This window comes from Bactrocera latifrons, unplaced genomic scaffold (assembly GCF_001853355.1).
Source record: "Bactrocera latifrons isolate USDA-ARS-PBARC rearing strain unplaced genomic scaffold, ASM185335v1 scaffold_76, whole genome shotgun sequence".
Lineage (NCBI taxonomy): Eukaryota > Metazoa > Arthropoda > Insecta > Diptera > Tephritidae > Bactrocera > Bactrocera latifrons.
Genome location: NW_017537445.1, coordinates 567283 through 594871, shown reverse-complemented (window position 1 = coordinate 594871; position 27589 = coordinate 567283). Strand labels below are relative to the sequence as shown.

General features: G+C 34.6%; 1 protein-coding gene across 6 annotated transcripts; it reads right to left on the bottom strand.

Moving 5' to 3' along the window:
• Window positions 1–27589, bottom strand: LOC108976418. Of its 6 annotated transcripts, XM_018945499.1 has the most exons (9): window positions 27296–27589; window positions 26910–27050; window positions 26131–26661; window positions 8214–9137; window positions 4745–4974; window positions 4440–4664; window positions 2964–3779; window positions 434–1233; window positions 1–372 (listed from the first exon to the last, which is right to left on the bottom strand). In XM_018945499.1, exons 3-8 carry the CDS (start codon window positions 26390–26392, stop codon window positions 463–465), a joined length of 3228 nt encoding a protein of 1075 aa, XP_018801044.1. In that variant the 5' UTR covers window positions 26393–26661; window positions 26910–27050; window positions 27296–27589; the 3' UTR covers window positions 1–372; window positions 434–462. The 6 variants fall into 6 exon arrangements, with proteins under 6 accessions (XP_018801044.1, XP_018801040.1, XP_018801042.1 ...); XM_018945495.1 differs by having other exon boundaries at window positions 1–1233; XM_018945497.1 differs by having other exon boundaries at window positions 1–1233; window positions 26910–27047.

Below are 27589 nucleotides of genomic sequence, written 5' to 3'. Positions count from 1 at the left end.
TTTATAATGATAAAAAGGGAAGAAGAAAGTAATAACAATTTCGCTTAGCTATATATAAGATTTGCAGGCCGTTTAAAACTTCCTTTATAATTATAATTAGTAATAGTAATAGCTATATATATCATACTGGTACACACATAATTTTATTATTAATAATAAAAATTGGCAAAAAAACATGCAGACTTCGTTCCAGCTGTTGCATACAGCTCATTAAGTACTATTGAGCTTTGATTATAAATGTTTGAATGTAGGCGGTTTAATGATGAAGAAGGAGCTAGCCTGTGGTAGTAATGCAATTACGGTTGGTCGGTGGTGATGATGCCAGAAATGTTAGTTGTGATGCTAAATGTGCTATTATTTGGAGCAAATGCGCTAGAGTGTGAAATATTTTATATTAATTGTAATGTTAATAGCTCTTGATTTTAACGCTGACTTAGTTGTATCCCTGCGTCTACGTTGCCACTAATCAATAGCGGGATCGGTTGCGCCTGGCACCGTCTTTATGAGATCATTTTTTTTATTCTTATCACTTTTTTCACTTATATCAATGTCGGTTGCAGCTGCTGACGGATCGTTAATATCGCGCTGAAATTCATAGAAATCACAATCCATTTCTACGTCTTGATCTAATTCATTTAGTGGTTGATAATCATTTAGAGTATCCATATTAAACACATCTGACAAATCTGTACCAGTCACATCAGTAAGACGCGCGCGCAAACGTTCAGATATTTGTGTCAAATCTTTGTATTGAATATTGACAGCTTCATTAAGATTGAGATGACTGATTTTGAGCGATTTTCCCATTTCGTAAATTTCAGCATCAACTTTTGAATCATGAGCGGCAGCAGCATCAGGAAGAGTAATAGTAGCAGCATTATAATTAGAAGTTGCAGCAGCACCAGCCGGAGTTATTGTTTTATTTAACATATTTGGTTGTTGTTTATGTGTTGTCTGCCAAAGTTGTTCCATCATATACTCCACATACCAGTCATCCGCTGGTTTGGCCTGTAACTCTAACCTTCCCGTAATGCGTCCATTGAAATCGAACACATTGAAAACCCCAGCTAAATGCAAACCCTTCCTGAAAATATTCAAGTCCAAAGTTGTATAACCGATGATGGCATCGTCATTCGGCGCGGGTACCAATTCTGTGGTGGTACTTGTGTCACTGTCGTTAGCTGATGGCACATTCGCCTTCTTCCATAACTTTAAAACGAAACTTTTCCGGAGCTAGAAGATAAACGTAATTAAACATGTAGCATTTAGATTATATTATTGATATAGCTTAAAAATGTATGAGATAAATATATAGACAATTAGAGTATAACCTTTTAATCCCAACGTATTACACTAAAAATAAGATTTTCAATTGTTAATCACAAAATCGGATTTTTTTTAATTATAAGATCTTTTTGTCTAAAAATTCACAAGTATGTTTTTTATTTTAAAGGAAAAAACGTTAGTTTTCATTTTCATCAAAAAATCAGAATTTACCAGGAACGTTGGTTTGGGTGGCCCCTTCACAAATAAAACAGCTTTCACACAAGAACTTGATTATGATCGGTCGGTTTGTGTGGCAGCTATACGTTTTACTGGTTGAATCTGCACAATTTTTTCGGAAACTACATCTGGATGTCCTGGACAGTAATCAATGCCAAATTTCGTGATCAAATACAATAGTTTTCCATACTAGGAACGGATTTTGGTCCAACAGTTTGTATAACAGCTAAACGCTAAATAATATAGTGGTCCGATACTTACTTTCACCCATGAGGAGATGCAGAGTGTCATCAACAAGGTGAAATCGTCAAAATTCATTGGGCCTGATGGAATTAACATGCTGATTTTAAAGCACCTAGGCTTGACGGGATTAAGCTACCTTACCACTCTTCAAATACCCGATGTGTGAAAAGTTAGAAGAGTGGTCCCATTACTGAAAGTTTAGAAATCCGCCAACAAAGGGGAGTTCTATCGTCCGACAACTCTCCTCCTCCCAGTGGTGAAGAAACTTGAGGCATTGTTTCTCTTGACCTTCACACACCAGCTGAGCCTAGCAAACCACTAGTATGGCTTCCGAAAAGTGCACAGCAATACCACAGCACTTAGCGTCATATAAGCTCAGATATTTCAAGGCATTAACCAGAAACCATCCTGCGAGAGGACGATCCTCTTAGCGTTGGACTTGTCAAAAGCCACAACGCTACTTGAGGACATTGAAACAACTATGCTCCCTCCAGGACAGAAGAGGTGGACCCTGAACTAACTGTGCGGTCGTCAATAATCCGTACTATTTCGGGACACGGCGATCATATTTACTAACTGGGCGAAGGAGTACAGCCTTGACCATGATATTGCAATCGATGGCGTCAACATTCCGACTGTCAATAATCCTAAAATTGTAGATGTAACTTTTTAACAGTCTGTGCTCCTCCACTCCTCATACGACCGCTATCATTGCCAAGGTACAGGGCCGCAACAAAATTATAATATAGATGACGTCGACGATAATCCATTCTATCCTTACCACCCAAACAGTGACTAGGTAACCGTTATAACAACAACAACATAGTGGTCCGATATCGGCGGCCGCTTCTTGGAGAGAAAAGGACGTGTGCAGATCGATATCTCAAAAAATTAAATTGATTAAAATATAAGTCTCTCTGCTTTAGAATATTGAAGTTTATACGGTTTTTGGTTTTCAAAAAAAAAAAAAATAAAAATAAAACATTAGCAATAAAATTATAAACCGGGTTTTGGAATTACCTAAATTTCTTTATTTCCCGTATTTCCGATTAATTTTCGTATAATTCGGTATTTGGGATTAAAATTTTAAAAGTTATTTTTAATTAAGATTAAAAAAAAAACAATTAAAATATTAATTCAATTAAACTTGTAATTCATTATTTGCAACCCTACAATTTATATGTATGTGTATGCATAAAGCACATCATTGTACTCACATTTGTCAAATATTCCCAGTCCACAGTGACTGTAAAAGTTTGTAACCAATGCGGCACTAGAGAGCGTACCACAACCTTCGTGGCATATACGTTCCCCTCATGGGAATTATAGCATCCACTACTACCTACGCAGTCGTTCGCCTGGAATGTGACGTACGTAGATGGCGGTTCACCTGGAGGAAAACGTTTCGAAATCGAACGTTTACATTCTTTTGACCCAGGCTTGCAACGATCGCCAGGATTTAGTGTCAATCCAACGGCACAATTTATTGTCAGCTCAAATTTTAATGACTTTTTCATGGGTTTATTGCTCTCGGCAACCGCAGCATCGGTTGTACAAGTTGCTGATGAAGGTTGTGCTAACCCAGCAGCGGCCTGTGATGTAGATGGCGCGTCATCCTCAATGCAACTTGGAGCTGTTTCTGTACTTAGTTTTGACATTTTTGTCGCCAGTGGCGGTGACGGCGACGTGCCTGGTACTTCATTGCTTTCATTAGCCTTATGGTTTTTTTGCAATGCATCCTGTAACATTTCCATCAACTCTACTGTGGCGCGAATACTATTTTGTTTGTCAGTGTGTGCAAGAGCATGCTTACAGTTGTTGGTCGGCATACGAATTGTGCCAAATAGTGGATTATCACAATTTGCACCCAGATTGTTAAATATGTCGGAGTGTATGGGTCTGATATCGCGTTGCTTTTTAAGCTCATTTATCTGCTGTTCACTACCCATTGCTAGTAGACATTTGATTTCGCCCTTCGCCTTTCCATCCGAACCATAAATGGTTGCCCAAGCGTCAAAAGATATAACAGGCATCTAAACGATTAGAAAAAAGACATAAATATATACTGCCAACAATAAAATAAGACACATATTTGTATATTGGGGTGATCGTCATTACTCAAGTTGAATTTTTTTATATGCAAACGTCCGCTGAAGTTTCAGTTTTTGCTAAAAAATGGAACCAACGTTAACAAGCTGTTTATTTTAAATTTAAACAATGTGTAAATATTATATCATATATGTATGTATATATATAAATAATAACATGGGGTTTTTTGATATTTTGCATTAAACAAGGTAGTATAGAAACTTTAAAAAATAACATTCTAGTACTACCAAAAAGGTCTTCATGATAGTTTTTATTAAACCACTCCTTTGAAAGTAACACGCGGTTAAAGTTATATATCAAGTGTATTGAAGCTCAGTAACTGAACAGTCATGCAGTACACCACGTCGTATGAGCAACGCAAGTATAAAGCACTTGTATGAATGCTCAGCAAAAATTCAAGTTTTATTTTCGTTGAAGATAAATAATTCATTGCAAAATATCAAACAGTCCCGTGTAAAACGTATGGGAGAAGTAAAATGATTGAGGATTAATTTCAATATAGTCCGTTTTTTAGAGCAAAAAAAAAAGGCAACTTGAGAAATAACGGTTAACTATCATAAATATATATATATAATCACACACACCTTCTCTTTAATCATACGATTTGCCATATCATCATTACTGAATGCTATGTAGAATTTTTGCAACGGCAATAAGACTAAACCCCAAGGATCCAATTTTGCCAATTCTTCCATATTACCATTTCCATCGGCAAAAACTTTGCTTAGTAGATGTTGGTAAATCAGTATACGTAAATATTTAGTTCTGACATGATTCAAGAAGTTCGTGTCACGTAAAATGGAGAATTGCTAAAAGTAGAGTACATGATTATAATAATATATAATTAAAAAAAAAAAACAAGCTATATGTTTTTAATAAAATCGCTCACCTCTTGGTAATAGAACTGGCTGGCACCTTTGGCATTTGCTGTGGAGGGTTGTGCTCTCCAAAAACGCTCACACATTAGGTCAAATTGCTTCTCCGCCGTATCTTCTAAATACTTCACCTTAGTGGCGCAGATCAAACCCGTTAAAAGGCGTATTTTCAGCGTTTCTTCCTTAAAGCCGGTGCTTGTGCCGACTTTTTCGTTATTGTTGTCTTTGGTGTTGGCTTGTTTAGCTGTGATGAGAATACAGATATTTTACATTAATATGATATACGAAATATCAAAAAATAATTTTACAGCGTACTGAAAGAATACCTTTGATGCATAGGTTTAGGCGATATTAAAAAAAAAAAAAAACTATTTAGTACATATATTATATTTGTTTGTATCTGCATGTACATATGTATAAATGCCATTCGTGTATAAGTATTTGCTACCTTGGTGGTTTTCCCGTCAAACAATTTTTTAGCATCAGTCGTTTGGTGAAGTCTCAGCCAATTTTAAATAATTTAAAACTTCATTTATGCTTTTAACACACAGAAAAGTTATGATTTACATACATATGAATATTTATGCCTTAAGTTACATTTCTTTTGTTGCAGCAGTTGGGATTCAGTTTTAAAATACCGAAGCCGTAAACCTTTCGTCCAATAATAAAATTTTCCAATTCAGTCGCATTCGCATTTTCTTTTATAATTAATGCATTATCCATTTACTTTAAGGTTTACTCTGTCCTCAGATCCGAACTTATATGTTCTATGTCCACCACGACAACAACAACAAGAGAGTTATAGCTCCTCCTGTTGTTGTTGTTCCAACGGTTTCTCAATCCCCGTTAGTATGGTAAGGCTCATCTGTGTTGTCGTCGAGGCCATCTAACAGGGGGCCCAGGAAACGTGCTGTTTCGACTTGGTCGGACCAAAGGGAAAAGGGTATTAGAAGAGTGGGGTTGGTAGGGCATGCAAATAGGTGGTCAGTGTCGTGCGGAGACTCATTGCACGCAGGACATATATTGGATATGTCGGGGTCTATCCTGGATAAGTAGGAGTTTAACCTGCTACTGCATCCAGAATAAAGCTGCGCAAGGGTTACTCTCGTTTTTAGCGGTAACTCGAGCTCCTCGTCTGATATGTGTGGTGGTTTGACTCTTAATACGCCATTCACTGAGAGGGAGTCAGTGAAGGTGTTGTTAGCACCACTGCGAATGTGGTCAGTGCTTGTCGGAAGTTAGTTGCATCCGAAGTTTGGACGTCGTATTGTCTGATGTCGTCGACGTAGTTAAGGAATGAGCTCTTGATGTTCCCAGGAGCCAGCTCCGCTCCAAGCAAGTGGCTGCAAGGGTGATTTCTACGAAAACATCCCGGCAGGAACTGCTTGGAGATGAATTCATTATGCTCCTTAACTGGGAGCGTCTCACTATGAAGGTGTTCGATGGGAGACATCCCGTCGTGGTCCGGAGTGCAGTATTTTGACAGGTATGGAGTTTCCTCATCTGCGTACCACTGCATCCACTCAACCATATTAGTGCTGCGTAGTTGAGCACCGGTCGGCCGATTGCCTTGTATGTTGCCAACAACGTTTCTTTGTCTTTTCCCCATGTCCTGCCGGCTAGCAACTTGAGGATTTTATAGCGGCTCTGTAATTTGCCGATAATCGCGGTCGTATGGGGAGTGAAAGAGCATAGACTATCAAATGTTACACCTAAAATCTTATGGTTATTGACAGTCGGCATTCTGACGCCATCGACTGCAATATTAAGTCAGGTCTATGTTATTCTGTGTTTGTTATAGCTCCTCCTATTTTGAGAAGGTAACAGTTGGAAAAGGTTGGGATAGCTAGAGCCTGACAGCAAATCGCAACACAAATTATTTTTTAGGGAAATTTGTCAGAATCAGATAACCATATACAAAGGAAGCAAATCTATCGCAAAGATTAATAAATTCACTATGAACTCTATTCAAATTCTTCCCTTAAAATACCAAAATATAGGAATATGAAAAATATAGAGAAGCTATCAACAACATTTGAAAATAATCGACCAAACTTCGTTGCAAGAATCACCATAAAGAGGTAGCCCACGCAATAATCATTTACAAGATAAAACCTGAATAACATAACGGAACAAAAAGTAGATAAGTAAAATTTTTAACTTTACCCGCCAAAATGGAGGGATAAGTGCTGTAATTAAAGGGGTGTATGTCTCTGGATAGTGTTTCAAATTGCAACGTCCAAGATGCGATTTTGAAAAAATACATGATAATTAACATGACCGGAGGAATGCTACCGAGTCAACAGTCCAAATTGGAGTCCCTTCCGGTAACGCTGATACGTCTGCCTTTGCGACGGACATGATAACTCCCGTACTTTTTCTTTTATTGGTCAAGTACTTAGCCATAGAATATTATTCACGGAAAGACTGCGTATGGCAGATATGATAAATTCTCCATGAATAATATTGAACACCTGGTCTCAGAAGTTGTCATCAACGGGCTGTTTCCATGTGGTCGGAGCCAAGGGAGAGGGGTATTAAGTTTAGTGGAACATGCAAGTCATACAGTAACTCTTCGTATACATGATATATATCCATATGCTTTGTATGTTGGGGTCTATTCTGGATATGTTGGAGTTTCAGCTGCTACAGTATCCAGAACGAAGTGGCGCTGGAGCCACACCATATTCCGGAGATCTAACTATAGTTGTATTGAAATAAAATATCACAAACAGCCTTGATAAATATTGGTGTGGTGGCAAGTCTGCTGCACTCCCCGTTATGTAATTATGCAGGAACTACTCTTCAACGAAGATTAATCTGGTTTTCGAAAATAGTTTCGAAGATGGAATCTGCCCTAGAAACCTTATGATACAAACAAACAAAAAAAAAACAAAAATTATAAAAGAAATATCTGCGACCATCGATGACTCAAAGCTAAGGTGACATCGCCAAATTAACGCCATAGGTGTCAGTAATGTCGTAATATACGACAAAATAAATCATAAAATACATACATTCATACAAATATATAGATACAAAAAATAAATAGAAATACAACGAAATTTGTTTTTTTTGTTTTTGTTTTTGTTTCTGTTTTTTCTTTTTCTTGTTCGTTCTTTTCCATTATATTCAAGATATTTATAATAAACTCTAAAGTAAACCAATCTAAGAAAATTACAAATAAGAATTTGTCTTGTTCAAAAAATGCAACCCTAAAATCGTAACTATTAATAACAAATACTAAAACATATACAAAATCATCGACGCAATGATTTGTAATAATGATGAAATTAGATTTTTGAAATATGGTGTAATTAGAAGAATCTATGATGTGGATACTATGGTTATTAGACCCACTACATTGTTGTTGTTCTGATTCACCAACGAGTGGCGGATTCGCGCACACGCGCACACACAGTGTTCTTAGTCATTGAATATCGGTATCTTTCAAGTACACCAAACGCTCAACCTGATATTCACCTGTAGTATTCGAGGAAGTGGCGGAGGTATTGGCGGCAGCCGCCGCGTCAGATGCCAAAGATTGTGCGGCACTCTTGCCGCTGCCACCCTTTCTCTTATTACCACCGCCCGGCTGTTGTTTCATGGCTTGCAAGGCTGCCTCATAACTCAAATCGGCTGCATTGTTGTTGTTGTTGGTGTCAGCCAAAGTGCACAAAAGCAGATTGATCTTCAAATAGATATTGGCCAGCGGCACGCCACGTCGCTGAATCGTAATGCGTTTGCACTGCTCCAACAACGCGGCATCGTAGAGTTCGCGTAATTCGAATACGCCCATGCCGAGCATTTCATTGAGGCATGTGCCCGGTTCGCGCCACCAGACGGCGAAGTGTATGCGTCCAAAGTTGGGCGCATCAAAAGCCGCTGCAGCATTACCGTTGCCATTGCCATTCAGAGTGTTGTCGAGTTCATCGATTAGTGGCGTTAGGTTGATGTCGCGTTGAGCCTCCTGACCGAAACGGGTGCACTGCGTTAGACTTTGGAATTTCTCCGATTCGAATTGCATAATGTGGAACATTTCGTAGCGTGGCAAATTTTGGATCAATTCATGCGATAGCTGACACTCAACGGTGAATATCGGACGTGTATCATTTTGTAGCAGCTCCATACGTTTAGTGCCCTCTGGCTCTAATGTAAGCGCTTCCAATTGCAGTTTCATGCTTTTGATGCGACGGAAAAGCTGCAATTCTTCACGTGTGATATTCTCAACCGTTTCAACGAGAGGCTCGGCGAATTCTTCCAGAACATATTCTTCGTTGTCGTCGACGTTTGACTCATTCTGCGAATTCAAATCCAGCTCCAGCTCCGGCTCCAATTGCTTCGATTGCAACTTGGTCTCGCCGGCCAAGTAGGCGACCAATGTGGCGTCGAGTTTACGCATTGCTTCTGTAAATAAGAAGGAAAAATATGAAGGAAATTAGTAAAAGAATGCGAGGTGCTTACTTATAATGAAATACAATATTTAAAATATTCAAGTTTCCTTTACTAAGAAAAATAACTTTCGGGAGCGCATTTTTATATTTTTAAATAAAATTTTAGTATTAAAAACATAATACAAAATTGATTATTGATCTGATCGTAAAACAAATTAAAATAATCAATTATCAATATTTAGTCTAAAAAGAATAAAAAAAAAAAATGAAATATTCTATATCAATTATTTAGAATATAAAAATCTTAAAACAAATATTTTTTATAATTAATTTTGTTTACCATTTTTTATTGATATTATCATTTCAAAATATTTTTTGAACCACTTTCAAACGAATATATGCAATATAATTTTTGATATCTTAATAAAAGAAATAAGAAACTGCTAATACTGTTTGAAACGAATTTCTTAAATTATAAAAAAAAATCAAGATATACTTAATAAAATTTAAAAAATCAGCATAACTCGAGAATTAAAGAAAATATTTTTATTTTTTTTAATATCCATATAGAAAAGTTGTTTAGTCCAAATTTATTAAAAAAAATTACACATATTCGCATTAATTTTTATTTCAACTTTAAAATAGCTTCAACCTTATTTGTTTTATTTGAAAACAATTTCGCTCATTTAAAAAAAATTAATTTTAAACTTTTCATTTTTAATATTTTTTAATCTTAAAAATTCTTTTTATTTAATTTTTTTTGTTCAATGAAATGTTTTTCAATATAATTGTTTAACCAAAAAATTTATTTAAAAATTAAATAATGTTTGCTATTGATAAGTATTAAAAGGAAAATTTTTAATTCATACATATGTACATATGTGTGTAAACTTTTTCATACAAAAGTTTTGAACAATTTATTTTTATATAATTTACATAAAAAATTTACTCTTTTGGAAACCGCTCAATAAAATTCCAATATCTTAAAAAAAAAATTTGTTTTTTGAATAGCATTGTTAATTTTCTCAAATAAATTTTAATTAGTTTTTTTAATTTTTTCAATAATTAATTTATTGATTCAAACATAAAAAAGTGTAGAATTCTTACTGTGAATTAAGAAAAAAAAAAGTAAACTACTACAAAAGAAAGGTAAACTTTTAGAATAAGTGAACTCTGCAGAAAAAAATTTGATTAATTAGACTTTAAATTTTATATATATTTTTTAATTATAATTTCCCGCTAAATTAATTTTTATTTTTTCTTGAAAGTTGAAAGATCTCATTTATTGAGCCACAACCAAAGAAAGTATATATGCAAGTACAAACACATGAATGGAAAACTTAGAATTTTTCGATTAAAATTATATAACGAAATATTGCACTTGTACACTTTCTCTGGTAAATAATTTTTCTAAACACAAATTGAATAAAAACACAATTTACCCATTTTAATTGTAAAAAAATTTGGTTATCTGCTTTCCCAAGCGATTCTTTAGAAGTCACTAGAAGCAGCAATAAATTATTTTATTTTCTATTTCAAAATAGCCAAAAGCAAAACGTGTGCTTGTAGATGCGTGTGTGTGTGTGCGTGTGTGCGCGGGCTTAAGTGATCGATACGAGTACTGCTTTGGCCGCAACCGTTGAGTAGAATGAGGTTTTTGCCGGCTGTGAAGCTATTTAAATCGTATTGATGAGCATGCTGTCCACTGCTTTTTTCCGCTTTGGCGTTATCCGTTAATAGATGGAGCACATTTGTGCGCCATGATTATACAAACCAAGCAAATAAAGAAAGCGCTCACGAAGAGAGCACAACAAAGAGCACGCACACACAGATCCACAGTGGGGTAGATGAGGTGCGATAGAGGTTAAAAACATGAAGTGTAGTGAAATAACTGAACAACTTATGTACAGTCTTTAAAAGGAGAGGGCGATTATACAAACCAAAAATTTCGTCAGCAACACCAATATGTTTTTAACGTTTTTGGTATTGTTGCCGTTAAATGAAATGTTTAATTTAGATGTTCTATGAAATTTGCAAGGATCATACATAATTATTCATTTCGTCTTTCAACAGGAAAATCAATCGTTCTTGTTCGGAGAAATATGAAGTCAATCCCCCAAAAAACTTCATTGGTCCCTTATGAACTCAATGCGCATTACTTTAAAGTCAGAAAAAGGTAAAACGGCACTTTATCTAATAAATAAATAAAAATAATGTACATTTACCAAATTTAATATACTTTAATAATTTAAATTTAGTCTGAAAAAATTTGGATTCCCTTGATCTTGTAGGCGATCTCCAGTAGGACAACCGATAAAATGTGTGTGGCGGTAGGGGAGATTGTCCCGAGATTATCTCTAATTCTATAAGCTAAGTATGTGTTATTACTGTATAATATATTATATGAATACAGGTAATAGCACGACTAGTGACAATTGTGATTTTAGACTAAATGACATCTTCTTAAAGGATTACATGGGCTTACGGGTTTCAAAAAATCGATTTTATCTAGAATATTGTCCTAAATTTTCAAATTTTGATCCGAGTAATAGTTTCGGAGGTGGAGCATTGAGAACATGCGCGCTCGAGGCTAGCTAGGCTAAGTGCGCCGCCTAAAACGCGTTTTTCTCGAAACTACTCAACCGATCTTCATGAAATTTTGTACAGGTCTTTGAGATACAACTCTTAAAGACTTGAAAGAAGGACTTTTTTATTAATTACACCTATTTGAAAAAAAGTTTCGTGAAATTTTCACTGAAATTTTTATTATTTTTTTTAAATGTCTACTAAAAATCCAATTTAAGTTTTTTTATTCTTCGTCCAATTTCTAAGTTAAGGTTTTAACTCAAACAGGTATTTTTTCACTTTAGATGATAAAAATTTCAGAATTTCTTTTTAAAAGTGTATGTTTGTAACAGTAAAAAATTCTAATAAAATATTTAATTTTTGATATGCGAAAAAATTGTTGAAAAGCTTTTTTTTACCTTAAAAAAAAAGTAATAAAAAAGAAATTTACAATTAATAGACTAAAAATTCGGAATTATTATTAAAAATCTTTTGTCTTCGACCATTGCCTTATATATTATATACATACATTTAGGAAGGTTGTTTGAAAATAACAACTCGATGGTTCCAGCCGCTTGAAAGACATTCTCGTCACTGACAGAACAGCGTTTAGAGAAAACGGTAATTTTGAGGCACATGTTGGTTATATAACATATGCACATTAAATACATTGTCTAAAATTTATGTTTATAATTTAAAGAACATCGTTTTTGTTTTAATAAACAAGTCTACATAACCCCTTATAACCCCATAACAGCTTTAAGGTAGTATTTTCCTTAAACTTTGTTAAAAGTATTTTCAGCTACGCATTCCTCCAGTAAAACTCACTGTGCAATTGTAAAATGAGCGCGAAAGCGAATCTTTATCTCTCCTCAATCGCCTGCGCATAGGAACAAACAATGAGATTGTTGAGAGAGCAAAACAGAAAGCACAACAAAAATATTTAACACACATTAGAACTAATGCAATTTGTGAGGTATATAACTATTGGATCTTATATAAATTAAAAGTAAACTGATAAATAATTTCAAATTTATTGATAACAGTGATTTAATAAAGAGGAAACATGAATGCGAGCAAATGAGAGTGACTCTTTAATGGTGATTAAGAGTTCAAATCGACAATGAACAAAGAAGTAAGTTTGCGAAATTCGAAACTGAAGCGTTAGAATGAAGCATTAAAAAAAGTTGAGACATTCATATTCTTACAATTTAAACTGAAATCAGCATGCAACATTTTTTGAACCCCAGATAACCTCTCTCTCCGTTACACGCTCTTACAAATATTATACAATTCTAATTAAAAAAATGAGGGAAATAACCGGCAAGCTGATGACACAGTTCAACACGAGTAAATTTCAAAGTACAAATCTCCTATTTGTCAATATTTTTATTATCTGCCAACTTACTAAAATATATAGACTAAATGTTATCAATCACATAAACAGAATGTTGTCGCATGCGCGAAATCAACATGTGCTTAGTTTAAATAAAATATAAAATTAAGCTCTTGTTGTAAAAGTTTACAATTACATCCAGTATGCTTAAAAAGTAGAAAAAATAATGTCTACACACAATAAACTAAAGAGATCCTTAGTGGATATACTTACTATAATTCATAACATCTATAAGAATTATAATACGTAGCATCCGAGTGAATTTGTTGGTGAAGATTCTTGATTCTCTTTTTTCTACAGCCCAGACAGGCAGAATTAGGAAAGTGAGTGCAATAAAAAACTACTAAAAACAATCGACAATAGCCGTTTCTACGACGTCGAATTTGTCTGCGTCTCATTATTCATCTAAATTATAATGACCCACAACCTCTACCGGCGTCACTCGGCACTTTTTTAAGCCAATAGATAAAGGCCCCAACCGAGCAAGCTGAGGCACGTTGTCTCCGGGTAGGCTTATCTCACTTTCTTCGTTATATAAATGTGAAAATAAACGCACTTCAAGACATTGCGAACTCATGAATAAAAAAAAAAAATTAACAGGAAAAACTCATCTTTTTAAATAAATTTCAAAGTGTTTTAAGTATAATTTCTGTTTAATCAGTATTAGAACTAGTCTTTGAAATTATATTTATTAGCTGCGTCTTTTTAACCAATCAAAATATATTATTTTTTATTACAAGTCTAATATTTCTGTTCGCTATCACTATCTCTCTGAATGGTGCGCAAAAAAGACAAACTGACAGACCGAATCACGGTTCTGAGTTCAACGTGCGACCTCGTGAATCTGATTTCAGATTAAACAAAGATGTTAATTTATGCATGTGGTTAGCAACAAGTTTCCGGTATTGCGAAATTTTGACTATAAGAATTTGGAAAAAAGAACCTAAAAAATTATCATCAGCATATAATCCATCGAAAAATATTATGCTCATATCGATATGTACTATGTAAGAAATTTATAAAGCCAGATTAGGAATAAGGCGGAGTGAATTAAAAGAGAGATTTGTATAAGTCTAACCTTAAAAAAAATTTACTGGGAAATTCTATGATTCTGACAATTAAGATTTTGGTAATATTTTATTTTTATCTATTGATTTTTGGAATTAACAGCATAATTTCAGGAGTTTTATAAATCAAACTTATACTTTAGAATTTTGGCCGCTCATTTTGATAAATATGTTTCTTTTAATAACAAAATTTTGAAAAAATATTGTTTTTATGAAATTCATGGACGTCAATTAGTTATTTATTCCAATTTCAGTTTTTTAGATTATAGCCAAGGTTGCTGTGTTTATAATCAAGATGGCCCAGTTACTTTAATTTTACTTTTAAACAAGTAAGGAAAAGGGTAAGTTCGATTGTAACCGAACATTTTATACTCATGCGAAATATAAGTATCAAAGGCCGGGAAATTCTTTCGAGTGCTGGCAAAACTTTACATTAAAAATATTGCGAAAGAATCGAACATTCATTATTTAATGTAATTGTGAGTAAATTACAATCAAATTTGGGATATTCTTGACTTATTAACAGCCATTAGCTTAGACATAGTTTTATTGCTATAGCTATTTTAGTTCGCGTCAGCTAAAATTTTATAAAAATATCTTCAAACTCGAAGAGATTAAATTTAATATAAATCACATAATTTAATTATAAACTTAGTTTCACTAAAATTTATTGTTACCAACTTGAACGGTTTAAAACGGATATATTGGTGACAATGAAATGGACGGGACAATTTGATTTGATATTAATCAGATATACTCGATATATTACGTATATTTAGGGATTAGGTGAGTTTCAGAGGTACAAAAAAAAAAGTTATTTTTACGTTTTTTTTTTGTAATACCAGCAATCATGAATTTGAAAAATATAATATGTTATATCAAAAGTATATATTCGAACAATATCTCCTGATATCAACAAAAATGTTGAAAATTCCGCCGTTGAGACCGCATTTCCCGGGGTGTCTCTAAAAAAAAGTGCTCTCGCCGTAGACAGCATAACTTATTATTGGTTCTTATAAAATTAAAAAACTAAGCATATTCTGTTAGTACATATCTAAATCTCGTTTTAAAATTATCCTTCTTTTCTCGGACTTTGAACAAAAAATCTCATTTTTGGTAAAATGTTCGGCATTTTTTGGTCAGAAAAATAAGTTGTAATGAAACAAAAAAAAATCTTTCGTTCAATAACTAGATAATATTATTTCAAAAACGTGTACACAATACGAACTAAACTAACTTTTAGAGAAATCGTGTCCACCGACTTCAAAAACACAGTTTCGAGAAAAACGCGTTTAAAGACAGGGCACTTAGCGCAGCTAGCCTTGAGTGCACAAGTTCTCATGGCTGCATCTCCGAAATTATTACTCAGATCAACTTTAAAATTTAGGACTATATTCTAGAGGTATTGTAGAAATTAATAAAGCAAATAAAAAAAAATCGATTTTTGGAAATTTTCAAACCCACCTAACCCCTTAAAGCAATTTTATAGTATATATAAATAACACTCACTCACCGATATATTCGGCATACAACTTGCTGGAATATTGAAAACCATTATAATTAGTACACAGGAGTTAGGTGTAATAGTCGATTTCATCTATTTTTGCCAATACTAAATACTATTAACATGTCAGACTAATAAAATACTCCCAAGGTTTCAACAATTTTCCTTACATGCAATCGCCATTCAACTGGAGTAAAGTCAGCTGGATGTTCAGAAATCCTGATATTAGTTATAAAGAGGTAGGTAGGTCAAGTTTTTGCCCAAATTTATCCATTTTATGCTCTTTCATTTTCAAAGAGATAAACCGGAAGTTCGAAAATCTTTATATTAAGTTTATGGCGACGATTGCCTGTCAAAATCCGTGTTCACAGGAAATTCCATCGAAACTTTGCGTGAATTCATCAAAATCAGCCGAAATCATCATTGAAATTTATGGAAATGGAATTGAAAATCTTCAAAACATCGATTTATCGCATTTGGACTGAACATTTGGAGCTTGCGAAAGGTGGATGGTTTGTTCCGCACAAATTGACTGACGAAATTGTTCTCATCGATCGACGCTTGTGACTGATTATTTGACCAAAAATTACTCCCCGTATTCACGTGATAAGGCACCGTGCGACTTCTTCCTTTTCAGAAAATGCAGACGTAGAGGCCATTCAAAATGCTTGAACTGGTATACTAGCGGCCATTAAGTCCTGTTCACTTTGGAACGTACCTTGTAATTCTATTATATGATTTTATAATTCTTATTTATGGTCCTTTGCGCGTTGGCCACGGCGAATGTCGCATCCGATGAAACGATGATTTTATAATTAATAATATAAAATATGGTTACAGTATTGCATTTGTCATTACTCGTATGTGCTTTTCAAACTGCTCTCGTTTTTTCAATTATGTTTCCTTGAACCATAAATATGTGAGTGCGCGAATCACGTGAATCCATTAGTGGCTCGAAAGCCAGCTGTTGAATCTCATATCAATTTCAGACTTAAACCTTATCAAGCTTAGTAGACCCGAACATAATACATAAATAAGTGTGGAAGTGGACTAAAAATAAATAATTTCAGTAGCCGTGTACTAACAACAAGGATTGCATAATACAAAATTTGTACAGTACTTTGCAAACATGTAGCGTTTACAGTACATACATACATCATCTGAAAGCTTATCAATTACGTCGGCAAATATTTTATATTCCATATTTAATGACGAGATAATACTTTTTTCTTATTAGTTGGCAATGTTACAGATATTCACGACTAGTGCTACAGAAAAATGTAAAGACGCCTAGAAAACAGTTGCTGCGGTTCAGTTGAAGAGGCGACCTCTTGGCAAAAACATTAAAACATTGAACAATTCTACAGGTTCAAGGAAGTATTCTATCTATCATGTTATATTAATATAAGGAGAGACAAAAAACATAGATAGAGAGAGAAGTCATCAGTTCTATATCATTCACAAAATTACCCTCACAGCTATTAATCTATTACATTTCATTTATTACTTTATCATTTCAAGGAGTATTGGTTACATCACAAGGCGGTCTACCCTAGATTCTTGGAATATTCTTGAATGATAAATTGTGGCTCATAATCCTGCTTTTCTCCAAACCCTGAGGACTCTTCGAAAGCCACCGAAATTTTTTTCTATCTTAAAAAGGAACTATCATCTCGAGAGATTACATTGTACTCATTACACTGCATATCCGAAATTTCTCTAATGTCTACGAAAGAACCCTTTTCCCTCTATGAGCTTGTTTTCCAGCTCTTAATGCAAAATCAGTTCTAAATCAACTAGTAAAACGAGTCAGTAAACTCGATCTTATATCGTCATCAAAAGTATTTCCTGTGGTTTAATATTTCCTGCAGTACTGTGAAACGCTACTTAGGCAAGACTTATTGTTAGAAATTGGAAGTTAGTGGAAACGAGACAATTAAACTCAACTATGACTTAATTTTGGTTTCTAATTAAAATTTTGTAGAAGCGGATCCAAAAATTTGCATTAATTCTCTCCGGGAGAGATATCAATATGAAATGTCGCACATATCCTTTTCTCTTGAAGAAGCTTCGCAATTGTCGGAACCGCCGATATCGGAACACTATAGTTTATAACAAACATCGATCTAAATCAAGCCCGTGTATAGACAACTTTTTAATTTCACTGGATATCTTCCCGAAATTGGGCTTGATTTATTGTTCAAGGCAACGCATTTTGCTGCCCTACATGATCACTTATTAAAATAAATATAAAGATCTATTTATAATATTTTATGCTAAAAAGGAAGGATATTTTTAAATGAAATAAGCGTCGAGGAAATTATAAAATATAATATAATTTCATGATAATTATTATTTATAGATAATGCATTTTGCCGGTCATTATTGAACATATGTATGTATGTATAAAGAATTTCCTGTCTACCAGCACATTGCCGAAGTTCACAAATACATATACCATATGTACATATGTATATTGACAAACATGTATGTATATAAGCAAGTATATAATTAGGCGCCAAAAATCAAGGTTTCGCAAAAGTTTCTTCAATGTCAATAACGCTGTCGAACAAGCACGGTCAAAACACAGAGCAAAAACTATAAAAATATGTACATAAATATACATATATCTTAATTTAAGTAGATGTATGTCCGAATGTACACAAATATACATATACGCATATATACTACTTATGTATGAATGTTGGAGAACCAAAAACACAATAGCAGAGACGGCACAAAATCACAGTTGGGATTATGAGCGCAATCATATGGACATTTAATTGAAGGCCAATGGCATAATCTCGAGCTCTTTTAAGAATTCGCAATATATTTATAGTATGGTATGTACATACATACATACATACATATATGTATCTACCAGGCAATGGTATGAGACCAATGCGGTAGTCATAAGCAATAGGAAATTACAACGCAAGCGACAAACTTTTCTATATACATACATACTTTATTATTGTATATATGATAATTTGCACATAAGACCCAGCAAAAAGAACCGGCAAAATTTATGAGCATCTGGGAGCGTAGTATGAAAAGAGGAAGAGAGCGAAACTCTTTACATCATAAATTATTATTGTGTATGTAAGTTTGTAGGTTAGGTTTCGGTTGTGCTTTTATTTATTTTATTAGCAACGATTCTTTTTTGCTGTGCCAAGCTATACATAACATGAAATCAATTTGGTGCGCTACAGTTGATTATATTCGACGTTTGAAAAATTAAATGTTATCCGAATATGGCCTTAGCTCTGCTAGAAAAATGCATAATATCAGCATATGTATATATACTTATAATATAATAAAAATAATAATCGAAATACGGCATAGGAAAGGTACTAAAAGAATTAGTTCCTTAGGAAACACATTTATACCTGGTGTTTTATGGATAAGACCTTCGATGTTTTAATATCGCCCGAAGCACGTCTACCTGAGGCAAATATTCGACAATTTGAACCAGCGTAAACCGTTAGATCATTTATAAGACAATTTATTTTCACTCCAAACCGAGTTTATACTCAACGCTGTACCAACAAGAGCAATAACATATACCGCACAATACATCGCGTGTTCCAAGACCTTCTCTGAAGCCAAATTGCGTCCGTATCATATCTATGTTTATTAATTTGACGTAACCAAACAGTTCCGGATCTTTATCCAGTGGTTCAGGCTTAATTGGTTCGGTTTTGATTTAAACAAGCCTTTTGGAATGAGAATCGGCACGATGAATGTATGAGAAATATCTTCCAAAAATTAAGAATCTTCCACAACAGCAACTGCAAAGGGTCCAGACTCATATCTTGAAAACTTTTTTAAAAATTATACTCACGGCTGTCATATATATGCGACAGAAACGGACTCAGACTTTATCAGGCCTGACATATCGAATGCTTTTCCCAAAATTATTGGGAATATTTATAACAACAACGAACTGAAGAATAATTCCCACCTGGCCGAGAACTGTGGACTAGTTATAACAACAAAATAAAACTCTACTTACTAGCGCCATATAATTTTACAAATTTTATGGATATAACCTATAAAGTTTGTTTTCTATCTGGGACCAGGTATACAACAGCAGAATAAAATTAAGCCCTATCAACTGAACATTAGTCTATACATATCTCTGGACCACTTTGGTGTGCTTAATTTAACAATGTATATTAGTTACTATAAAAATTGAACATATTAAACTTTTTACCCAGTTGAGAGGTTATGAACCCGAAGCCATACAAGTATGTATGTACCTGTCTCTAAAAAGACCATACTTTAGTAATCAGAAGTGGAAAACTACGGATATATGTACATATGTAGATCTATTCTGCTCTGTATCACAATGTCTTGTTTCATACCAATGCATATGTATTATATTCGTATTGCTCTCTCTGATTTTATGAGCATTTGCTAATGTAACCTCAAAAAACAGCTGCTATTGTCAAGTGTTAAGCAATTAAATGTATTTTTTGACTTGTTAAGGCCGACTGTAGTGAAAATTATAATTCATTCATTATGTACATGTATGAAAAACTCAGTGAAACCCATCGCTAATGTTTGTTTTTTCAATTTTTTTTCTATTCGATGACGCTGGCAGCCACAAACCTTTTTTATTTGTGCCCAATGGGCGCTACTTAAAGGCAAGCAAACAAAACATACAACGATATATATATACATATGTATGTACACATTTGGTTTTGTTTTTTTTGCCTTTCCCGTAACAAAACAGATATGGCAATGGAAAATTTTCACTTTTTTATTATGACGCTCTGAACACATAGAACGCGACTGACTGCAAGCGAACCGTAAATGGCGCCGTGAATCCTTCTACATGAACATTTGTAAGAAGGCAGCGACATAGCAATGGCCGGTTGTGCATTTTGCATGTACACAATTTTGTTGTTGCCATACTAATACACTTCAATGAAATTTTAATATTTGGTTCAAAGTGAAATTTTGTATGCAAGAAAGTTAATAGGTAAATTTATTTGTTTTAAATTATAAATTGTTATTACAAATAGTATAAAAGAGCAATTTTATGCTTTTATTTGTAAAATTACGTAAGGTTTGTTAGAGCTTTGAATAAATTTACATTTTACATATTAGTGGCGCAACTCTACTGTCGTCGGCAAATTTTAGAATATTTTGATGTTAGCAAGAGCGACAACTGACGGCTTGCAGTCGTGGAGTCGTGCAGCTGCCTTAATAACTGTGTCCATAAGAACGTGTGTATTTTAAAATTTGACAGATGTCGCTTGCAGTCTGTCACGCTCTTTGTGTTCAGCACTTAATACATTTAAATAAAGCAAGAAAAAGTAGAACCAGCATACATAATTATTATAATAACAAAATAATCGAATATTTAGAAAAATAAATTATAAGAAATGAAGGTTAAATAGGTAGAAAAAGGAAGAAGAAGTGAAAGAGAGAAAACATAAATATGTTTTATGTATGTATTTTCTTAATTAACTTGGACATTATGTGAGAATTTCGGCTTTCGTCGCTGTATATCAATGCGTCTAATTAAAAATCATGTTTTTGGCAAACAAAATTTGAGTCTAGCCAAATGAATCCATAAGTAATTTAGATGCGCATGTTTCAGCTTGAAACGTGATGTGGTAAGACCGACATGGCGAACTCGAAAATTTTGTTCTAGTTGAATCGATTTGAATAAGAATGAGCATATTGTTGTGTATGCCTAAGCATACATACATATATGTATGTACGTCTGCATGTTGACTTGATGGGTGATGTTCTTCATACTCTATACATACGTACACAGGTACATATATGATCAAATCAAAATTTTTGATAGTTTTATTTTTTATATACATATATTATTTTAATATGAATTCTAATTCAATATTTACATACAGTTGCGTTCAAAAGCTAAGTAGTGCTGAGCACTCTTTATGTTTATGTAATCAAACTTTTTTCTTAGCTTGCAGGAGAATGTTCCTCAACTCACAAGAAGATTTGTTCTCTGATGTAAACCGAGGTTGTGAAGAACAGATGTGAGTCAATTACCATCGAAAGATGGCAAAACTTTTTGACTCAATGCTGCTATATTAAAAAAATAAAGGTAACGTAACGTAAGTGATTTTTTTTTAACAATTCCTCTTCTACGTTTGCACACTACTAGGAATTTGACCGCAGCTGTATATACATATTTACATACAACCACCGAAGACTTGGAGAGTCAGGACAAACGTTTTCCGGCAACGTTCGTTAGAACAGAGGTACTCGTTTAAATTCTGTATGAAACTCGGTAAATCTGTGCCAGAGACGTTTGATATAATCAAGCAAGCTTACCCAGATGTTCCTTCAGCAAGAAATCGGTGGCACCAGAACTTTTTGGAGGCTCCGAAAGATGTCGCAGATGAATGAGCAAATCGAAAGTGAAAACGATGTTCATTGTCTTTTTTGACATCGAAGACATCATCCACCATGAATTCCTGGTTCCTCCTGGACAAACCGTCAACACCAAATTTTAAACCTAACCAAAACCGGCATCCTATCAAGCAATAAACGCTCACCATGTAGAATGGGGAAGCACGGACTGCAACACAAGGGGTGTGTCTCTATTAGAATATGTGTTAGGTAGTAACTTAGCCATTGAAAATGTGGGTTGCGAACCCACCTTTCTAAATATAAGCAGGAGGGAGGTACTGGACATCCCCTTCAGCAACGAGCATGCAAATGGATGGGTCTTAAGGTGGAGGGTCTCAACGGAGCCCTCCCTTCCAAGGGAATGGAAAGCAGAGTGTTGGCACTGAACGGGTCTATCACTAAAGCTTACAACAGTAGCTGCCCCTAACAAAGACAACCGTAGTCCCTTTCACAAGGCGCAGGTCCCTAACCGGCTTGAGGAACCTCACATTTGGGGCAGAGAGATCAAGATGACTAGCAAGGTTAAATACCTGGGTCTTACGCTGGATTCTACCCAGTGGTAGAAGCAGCATGTGAACCAAACTCTGGTCAAAGCAACAAAAGCATTAATGGTGTGCAAACGGCTGCACCTGTTCGACGGCAGCTCTGGAGGTCCTGCTAGAACTCACACCGCTCCATATAATGATAGGTCAAGTAGCCAAGCACTCACTTCTGCAGATAACAGCAGAGAGATGCGGCAAAGGCAAGAACCAGGTGCGACCTAATCTGGGTGCCCTTTCACAGGGGTGTAGCCGGCAACGAACTGGCTGACGAGCTAACTCGCTCCGCAGTCTCCACCAATATGGTTGGGCCCGAACCGTTGTTGTTGTTGTTGTAACGGCAGAAATTCTGCCGAGTTGACAGTCCTTGGCCGGATAAAAATCCGGGTCCGTTCCGGTTTTCGTAGACCCGACTGTCGTGGGAACGGGGTCCGAACAGCTGCTCCGCAAAGAAGAAAAAGTGGGCAGGGAAAGGTGTTGGCAGCGAGCTGGGGGATACAACATGAAGAGGTTCAAATCGTTAATTAATCTCCCAAGAAACAAACTCAGGATCCTTGTCGCATTTTACACCGGCCACTGCAAGCTGAAAAGGCATTTAACTAACATGGGCCTATCATCTTGCGCCAACTGTCGGTTTTGCGACAGGGACCCTGAAACCCCGGAGCACCTGTTAATCGACTGCATTGCAGTCTGTAGGCGCAGGTCGAAGGCCCTTGGAGACATATTTCCGGATAGGGATCACATCGCCTCGGTCRCGGTGCATTCCTCAATTATCTATTCTATTCTAAAGGAAAACAACATCCGATGTATACATGCAATCGTACAAACTTTAACACATAAATACGTACTTAAAAATACTTATATCGCAGTTGCATAATTAACATATTTAACCAAATGATCTTCTATAGAACAGATTGTAGACAATACAAAATCGACAACGTAACAACTGATTAATGCCTAGACATATGCACTCTGTATATATGGTACATATTTCTGTGCATATGTAAATATGCAGCTAATAAATAAATGTCTGTAAATACAATAATATTGCACACGCCTGCACTCGGCTTATTTTGCAATATGTCACACAAATACTAGATACACAGTAAAACCAATTAAAATAGGCATATTTTAAACTTATAACAATTTATACATCCATATTCCCCACTGCATAAATTGTTTATGTACGTAAGTATGTACATATAGTAAATTACGGCAATGAATCATAGTCATTAGGAGTATATGTACATGTAAGTAGTATCAGCGAAATTACGATTGACGCAATTCAAAGGCGCACTGGTCCAAAAATGCACTGGTGGAAAGAACTATGCACAACAGGAAATAGCTTCGGCTATACTTCAAACGATTGCAATTTTTAGTAGATTACCTCATTTTACTTGGTAAAATCTATTTCAACTGTGAAATTTTTTTTACCTGTAAAAAGGATACTTTCATGGCCGTTGAACGCGTTCTTCTCGAAGATGTGTCTCGTGTATCAATATTTCTGGCGAAATGAAATGCAATTTTACACAGACCATCGATATATTATTCATTAAAGGTTTGAATGAAGGGTTTTTGTTCAATTACAGCTATTAAAACAAAAACGTCGAAATATTTTCCCCAAACAAAAATGTCCAAAACTTTGTGAAAAATATCTTTTTCGAACAAAAGAAATGTTAGAATAAAATAATTATTTTTATTTAAAAAGAATGAAATAGTGAAAATCTACAGTCACTCACAGCTTATTTGATGCAGATACAATTCTTTTGTAAAATCTTCCATATATCTTAAAATTTTGCAAAGATGTAAAACAGAGTACGCAGACATCTTATTTATTTTATTTCATTTAATTTTTCAACAAAACATTCAAAAAAAATTTTTTATTTATTTAGTTTTAATGCAAAAAATATAAATAGTATTTGGAAATTCACGTCACAGCTTAAAGGATGCAACTCAACCCTTTATGACTTCAACTGCACTTTTTTGTGAATTTATCATTACTGTATGCATTGTAAACTTTGTAACAGAAGTTATGATAAACTAAATACAAACAGTTGAAAAAGGTTGAAAACATAATTTTGCACCGTTGATTCAAAAATTAGATCAATTTTCTTACTACAATTGTCAGCCAATTTTTTAGGCTTATAATTAATAGTTGAGCCTTAAAACCTACATATGAGTGGCTTAAAGCTATATGTTGACGCAGAAAAAATCTTAGCTTCAGTTAACAATTTGTTTTTAATATTTTACTAGGTTGTGCGAGTCAGTTAACTGAGACTAAATACACTTTTCCCTTAAGTTACAAAAAAATAAACTGATATTGCAAACTAAATTCTTGTATTGTATATTTGAATATATTAATCTTTTGGATTTAAGAAAAATATTTACACATAAATTGATGTGTTCTTAAACTATATTTTGTTTATGTACGTAAAATAAACTTTATAAGATGGCATTATGTTTAACAAATGTCAACAGCCTTTGAAATAAATTGATGATTGCCAAAAAATAGCTACCCACGCCAAGAGTGTGTGCAGAATTATCTATTTTTTTGGTACATTTTATTTAGTTCAACTAAAAAGAAAATATTATTGTATATATGTACATATTGCATATAACTGTTTTTTTTTTGTACAAATTCCTACAACAAAAACTAGAATGTCAAAAGAAATATCTACTTAGGTATATAATATATGTATTAAGAAATCTGTGTTGTCAAAAGAATGCGTGACGCTATCAGTCTGTTATACGCAGCTGTATTTTCTTTTTTTTTTGTAAACACGCTGTGAAATCGTTTTTATTTTGATTATATTTATAACCAGTTGTGGGTATTCTTATACACAGACAGAGTATTGATTTTGCGAAGAAAAATGGAAAAGAATCGGCTATTACTAACTAGCCAACAGTGGTGAAGGTACAGAAGAACATTCAAAGCTCTAAAAGCTTTGTATAAATAATCGCCTCATTCCAAGTGTAAAGAAGTCATGGTACACATATCAAACAACATATTAATGCAACTTTATGACATTTTCACTGTAGGGTGCAAAAAAAATATGCAAGATTCGTTCTCGCACAAGCATTTGTGTATGCCATTCGCTGATTGCATAATAATTGAAAGCACGCTCGGGTAATACCGGCAAGTGCACGCAAACAGAAAGCGATGATAAAATTATACAAGCAGGCACCAGGTCTATAACAAATTGTGAAATGGGTATGTAAATTAAAAAGGTAAAATCAAAGGCCATTATCACTTTCCTTCAAAAATGTTTTGTCCGTATACATACGAGCGAAATTAAGCATAATTATTTGTACATTAATAATATACATGTATTACACATGTAACACCTATAATAAATAATATAATATATTACATATGTATGTAAATATGCAATAGATTACTCAACCCTAAAATAAAATATATTGGAAAACTCATACATAAGTCTAAACGGTATTCTTATAATCGCATATCTTTAGTACATCTACCTGCATTTGCAAGTTTATCTCTTTCCCTTTCCAATATATGTATATTCACTCACCCTTTGCCTCCTCATTGGCACGCGCAGCCACTGCCGCTGCTACCGCAGCAGCTGAATTTCCTGTTGCTGCAACTTGATGTTGTGGCGACATTTGCGCCGGCGTTTGCATAGCCGAAGACGACGACGATGACGATAAGGACATCGCATGTTGATCCTTCAGCTGTTGCAGAGACGTCAACTGCTGTTGCCCCAAATTGTTGGCGACATGAGCAGTATGCTGCAGCGGATTCGGCGCTGCAGCGGTGCAGGCTGCAAATAGCATTCTGAAGCGTAGCTGGATTTCACCTGTCTTCAGCTGCTGCTGCTGCTGTAACTGTAACGACTCCGTCGGCTATACACCTTTGACGCCGCCGTTGCGGTAGAGCGCATAAATTTTTGGTATATGCTAAAAAGGGCAACCACTATTGTAGTTGCTATTGTATATGCGCGTTAAAAATCCGGTTAACTTTTGAGTGAGCACTGCTCAGCAACGGGTTATCCAATAACGTTACGCGTACTGATAACTGATTAGTTGTTGTAACACTGAAAACGCTAATAAAATAATTATTTTTTTACAATTGCCGTTCAATGAAAATTGCGATGGGCTCAAGAAAGTGCAGATATTCTAAAAATAGCACAAAACTATTGCACACACTCACAACAGTATAATTGCTGTTTTTTTTTTGTTGTTGTTAGTGTCGAGCTTGCAATAGCTGTAAGCAATTTTTGCGCAGGGATAGTTGTAATAAAATTTGTTGTTGCACTTATGCATATATTGGCGGTAGCTTCATAGCTCTCACCTCTCTACTCGCGAAATTTGCAATAGCTTCCTGTGGACAGCAATTATTTTTGGGCGTCGTTTTAGCACTCTTCTGTAATTCGCACGATTTCGATTTTTCCTAAACACTTCGGATAGGCTGTTTTTCTTTTCCTTTTGACTCCTGAAATGGGTGTGACACTTAAACGTTTATTGCAAAAAACTTAATTTAACACTTCAACATCACAAAAACCTATATGCGCTATACTGCACTTGTAGGATGCAAAACTGCGGACTATTTCATAATCAATATGCCTTTTTTATATTTCTGTATCAAACGATTACACATGCACAATTAGCACTAGCACTACTATTTACTTTGTAATTATCTATAGTTTTTATGCACACTTTAAAATATAATTTACATACACGAAAGGTATTAAGAAATAAACAGCGGATTTCTTTCAGAACTTCCAGAAATTTCACAAGTTAAAGGCACACCAAACCGAACAACTGTGTATACAAATATAGAGCGACACGAAAGGCTCACGATGTTGAAAAACCGTTGATGTTTTCTCGCCTTTTTTCCGGGTTCTAGATGTCACAGTTTACAACCAAAGGAGTTGCCATACACATACATGTACCCTTTCAGATACAAAGTATTAAACTTAGGAACCGGCTTTTAAACTTGTTTTTACAACCGAATTCTTATTGGCGTACGGC